The sequence below is a fragment of the Bison bison genome, unplaced genomic scaffold, assembly GCF_000754665.1.
Source record: "Bison bison bison isolate TAMUID 2011002044 unplaced genomic scaffold, Bison_UMD1.0 scf7180017861046, whole genome shotgun sequence".
Taxonomy (NCBI): domain Eukaryota; kingdom Metazoa; phylum Chordata; class Mammalia; order Artiodactyla; family Bovidae; genus Bison; species Bison bison.
This window is the reverse complement of record NW_011491618.1, coordinates 1453298-1457823: the sequence shown is the minus strand read 5'-3', so window position 1 is coordinate 1457823 and position 4526 is coordinate 1453298. Positions and strand designations below refer to the sequence as shown.

The following is a 4526-nucleotide window of genomic DNA, read 5'->3' as shown; positions in this document are numbered from 1 at the left end:
ACCCCGCCTCGGTTGGGGTGGCAGGGGGCGGGGTGAATGGAGATTTCACCCCTGACCGCTGTACTCAGCCTGCTCCGCTGTACTCCACCTGGGCCCCGGGGGTGGTGGGAGGACTGCCTGGCATCGGGGATCAGAGTAAGGGCCTCACACAGGGCTCAGGAGATGGGTGTTTTAAGAAGCCTTTGAGGTGAGCACTTAGAGGCTGGAACTTGAGGGGGGGTCTGGGATAAGGAGGGGGTTTCTGGGTCAGGGGGATCCCTCTTGTATTCATCTAACCCCCTGTTTTCTCCCACGCGGCCTCCAGGTGCCCCCCTTCTCCCCGGTACGTAGCTGCCTAGGGGCTGGTGCATGCCTGGTCAGCTCCCAGGGTGGTGGTGGGATTGGGTGAGGTGTTCAACTCAGGTGACACCCCTGGATTCAGCTGCTTCAGATACATCAGCCTACCCTAACTTAAGACATCCAGCTGGGAGGGCAGGAGAGGGGAGATGGCCCTGAACCCTCGTGTGGACCCCGGGTGCCTCCCTTCCCTCTCTGGGACAGGAAACCAACTTCGTCTTAAGACCCAAACTCTCACAATATATTTCTTTCTTTCTTCTTCTTCTTTTTAAAAATTTTTATTTATTTGGCTGTGGCAGGTCTTAGTTATAGCATGTGGGATCTAGTTCCCTGACCAGGAGTTGAACCCGGGCCCCTTGCATTAGGAGCACAGAGTCTCAACCACTGGACCAGCAAGGAAGTCCACCCCTGCTCCCCAATTTTTTATTTTTAATAGCTTATTTACTTATTTTTGGCTGTGCTGGGTCTTTGTTGCTGCATGGGCTTTTCTCTGGTTGATGAGAATTGGTGCTATTCTTGGCTGCAGTGTGGGGTTCTCATTGCAGTGGCGTCTCTTGTTGCAGAGCACGGACTCTGGGGCTCTTGGGCTCAGTAGTTGTTGACTCCTGGGCTCTAGAGCACAGGTTCAATAGTTGTAGCACTGTGGCTTAGTTGCTCCACAGCACGTGGGATCTTCCCAGACCAGAGATTGAACTCAAGTCTCCTTTGTCTCTTGCACTGGCAGGCAGATGATTCTTTACCACTGAGCCACTAGGGAAGCCCTCCCCAATTTCTTTGTTCATTCATTCATTCAACAAACATTTTTTTAGCATTTACTATGTACCAGGCATGGTGGGAGGTGCTCAGGTGACAGATGACACTGCCCTTGGGAGTCTTCCATCTAGTAGGGGACAGTGTGTGATAGGCTGTCATGGAGGTACGACTGTGAACTCTAAGTAGGGAAGTGGCCACTGCCTGGGCCATGAGGAAGGCATCCCAGAAGAGATGACACTGGAACTGTGTCTTGCAGGCTTTCCAGGCAGTGGTGGGCATGGGGAAGGGGATTCCAGGCAGAAGGAATAGCATGAGCAAAGACTCAGAGGCATTTGAGCGGTGACGGGAATGTGGCAGGCAGAGGGAGGAGTGGGGTCTCCCAGATGTTGGAAATGGGATAGAATTGTCCCGAGGACGCAATGTGGAAGTTTGGTGGTTGTGACAAGGGAAAAAAATTACCTTTTATCAAAGAAATCAGTGAGCACATTCATATAGCACTTATTTTGTGCCAGGCACTGTTCTAAACTCATTTCATAGACCCAATAACCTTATCAGGAAGGTGCTGTTATTACCATTATTATTTTACAAAAGAGGAAACAGGCCCATGGAGATTAAGTAATTTACCTTGCAAACCCTGAGCTGGGATTTGACCCAAGACAGTCTGAATTCGCAAGATGGAAGATAAACCCTTTGTGGCTATGAGCGCCACCTTGTGGAGATCATTTTCATTGCAGTTTACAAGCTTTGGAGGTCCTTGCCTTCTATAAGCTCTCCATAGAATCCCAGGGGCAGGAGAGCCTGGTGGGCTGACGTCTATGGGGTCACACAGAGTCAGACACGACTGAAGTGACTTAGCAGCAGCAGCATGATAATGGCAACCCACTCCAGTGTTCTTGCCTGGAGAATCCCAGGGACGGGGGAGCCTGGTGGGCTGCCGTCTATGGGGTCGCACAGAGTTGGACGTGACTGAAGTGACTTAGTAGTAGTAGTATGATACAGCAACTCTTTTTAATGCCACCAAGTCACTGTTAGGAGTCTATTTCCCTGACTCTCCCCTTAAACTGCCCCCAAAATACCAAGTGCCAGGCCTAAGGACTGAGGAGGACTTCCTGCCCTCAGCCAGCCTCTTTGGTTGGGTGGGCAGGAAGCCATCTGAGTGGTGGGGGAACAGGAAGGGTTTGGGATTCTGACCCTTGCTGCCTCCTCCCCACCCACCCAGGTTGACCCCGGCTCACAGCAAGAAGGCCCTGAGGAATTCCCGCATCGTCAGCCAGAAGGATGACGTCCACGTGTGCATCATGTGTCTGCGTGCCATCATGAACTACCAGGTTGGCCAGTGGGCCTGGGGCATGGGCACTGACTGTCCTCCCTGGGGACTGCCTAAACTGCTGGGGTTCTGGAACCAACTGTCCCCCACCCTGCCCCCAGTGGAATCCTGGGGACAGGCTGTTAGCTTGAGTCTTAAGAGGAGAAGCACAGATTTCTGTCGCCTCTTAGCCAGGTCGCCTAGAATACCCTGGACAGGGCTAGGGGTGTGGACATACCCTACATGGGGGCATAGGCACCCCCATCAAGAAAGGCTAGCCATCCGCGGGAGAGCAGTGTCTGGGTTATTTCGCTTGGAGGGGTGATTGGTGAACCGAGTCCTTCCTCACTCAGCGGGCCTCTCCGGACTCACTGTGTCCAAGATGCTGAGTCTTGACACTGGGTTTTGAACAGAGAAAGGTATTTTAAAAAAGGGGCCAGGCTTTGGCTGCCACTGAAGAGGCTGTGGTTGGATATAAAGAACTTCCTGGGAATTCCCTGATGCTTCAGTGGTTAGGAATCCATGCTCTTAGTTCTGGGGCCCCAGGTTCCACCCCTGGTCAGGAAACCAAGATCCTACAAACCACCAGCACAGGCGAAAAAAAAAAACAACAAAGAACTTCCCAGGGCACTGAGATACCTGGATGGCATGGCGCTCACCATGCTGGAGGCACGGGACAGGAGGGTGCTGGCAGTCCTAGGGGTCTGCCCAGAGGAGCTGACCTCTCCTTTCTTCCTAGTCCGGCTTCAGCCTCGTCATGAACCACCCAGCCTGTGTCAATGAGATTGCTCTGAGTCTCAACAACAAGAACCCCAGGTGAGGTCCCGGCCCCTAATCTTTCTCCGTGTCTAGATTCTCCTCCTACTTAACCCCTTGCCTACTCAGTCCCCCAGTTCTCAGGACCACTACCCATCAGCTTCCCTGTCCTCCTCCCTAGCCAGGCCCACGTCCACCTTTGCTGTGGGGCCTGCCTGTTCTCCAGGGACCACCTGCCTCTTCTCTCCCCAGAACCAAGGCTCTGGTGTTGGAGCTGCTGGCGGCTGTTTGCCTGGTGCGGGGAGGACACGATATCATCCTTTCCGCCTTTGACAACTTCAAGGAGGTAATGGAGCCCCCACCTAACATGTACTTGCCTGGAGCCCTGTTGCTGGCAGGTATAGCCTCTGCTGGGGGCAGCTAGAGATGCTGGGTAGGTTTTGGGGGGGGGTGCTGGGTAGGTATTTGGGGGGGTGGTTTCCTCATCTAAAGGGAAGGTACAGGGTCACACGGGCACTGTCCAGGGTGACAGGGACAACTACGGGGACTTGCTGAACCTCTGACCTTCAGTTTTGCCAGATCCAAACTGGCCTTGATCCATACATCTCAGAGTCACCGACTCTGGTTAACAGGCTCATGAGAAGTAGCTGCATGAGAGTGTGATGCATAAGGCAGCATACGGTCATGCATTCCTTGAATGGATATTTATCGAGGGCCCGCTATGTGTCGGGCACAGAGTGGGCAGTTGGGGTACATCAGTGAACAAAAGAAACAAAGGAGGCAGGGGAAGACAGATACAATAAATAAGCAAATTATACAGTGTCAGAGAATGATAAATATTCTGGGGGAAAAAAGCCAGGGAGGCTGTAGAGGGAGGGGGAACTGGGAGGTTGCCGGGTAGTCAGGGAAGCCTCATGGAGAAGGTGAGATGTGAGCAAAGCTGGGAGGGGAGTGAGGGATTTGTGTGGTGGCTGTCTTCAGTAAGAGCTCATCAGGCAGGTGGAATAGCAAGTGCAAAGGCCCTGAGGTAGGAATGTACTAGGATGCCAGAGTGGCCAGAATGGAGTCAGTGTTGGGGAGGGCTGTGAGAGATCAAGAGGGGCGAGAGGTTTTGAGCAGAAGAATGATGTGGCCTGACTTAGATTTAATTTGAGAGGAGCCCATAGAGGCATAAGGGGGTGGGCAGCTGGAAGACGGCTTAGGTGGTATGTCCCTGGGACCTCAGTGACAGCCATTCCTCCCACCCAGGTATGTGGAGAGCAGCACCGCTTTGAAAAGCTAATGGAATATTTCCGGAACGAGGACAGCAACATCGACTTCATGGTGAGCTCAGGCCTGGGCTGGGCTACCCTCGGGTGCCAGGAGCAACTAAGAG

General features: G+C 53.1%; 1 protein-coding gene across 1 annotated transcript in view; it reads left to right on the top strand.

Moving 5' to 3' along the window:
* Positions 1–4526, top strand: part of FMNL1 (formin-like 1) — a 26511-nt gene that overhangs the window by 13217 nt on the left and 8768 nt on the right. Inside the window, exons 7-11 of the mRNA XM_010832509.1 lie at positions 25–135; positions 2281–2417; positions 3135–3211; positions 3404–3497; positions 4400–4519. Of these exons, the coding sequence (XP_010830811.1) occupies positions 25–135; positions 2281–2417; positions 3135–3211; positions 3404–3497; positions 4400–4519 (539 nt within the window). The remainder of the gene's footprint in view (positions 1–24; positions 136–2280; positions 2418–3134; positions 3212–3403; positions 3498–4399; positions 4520–4526) is intronic.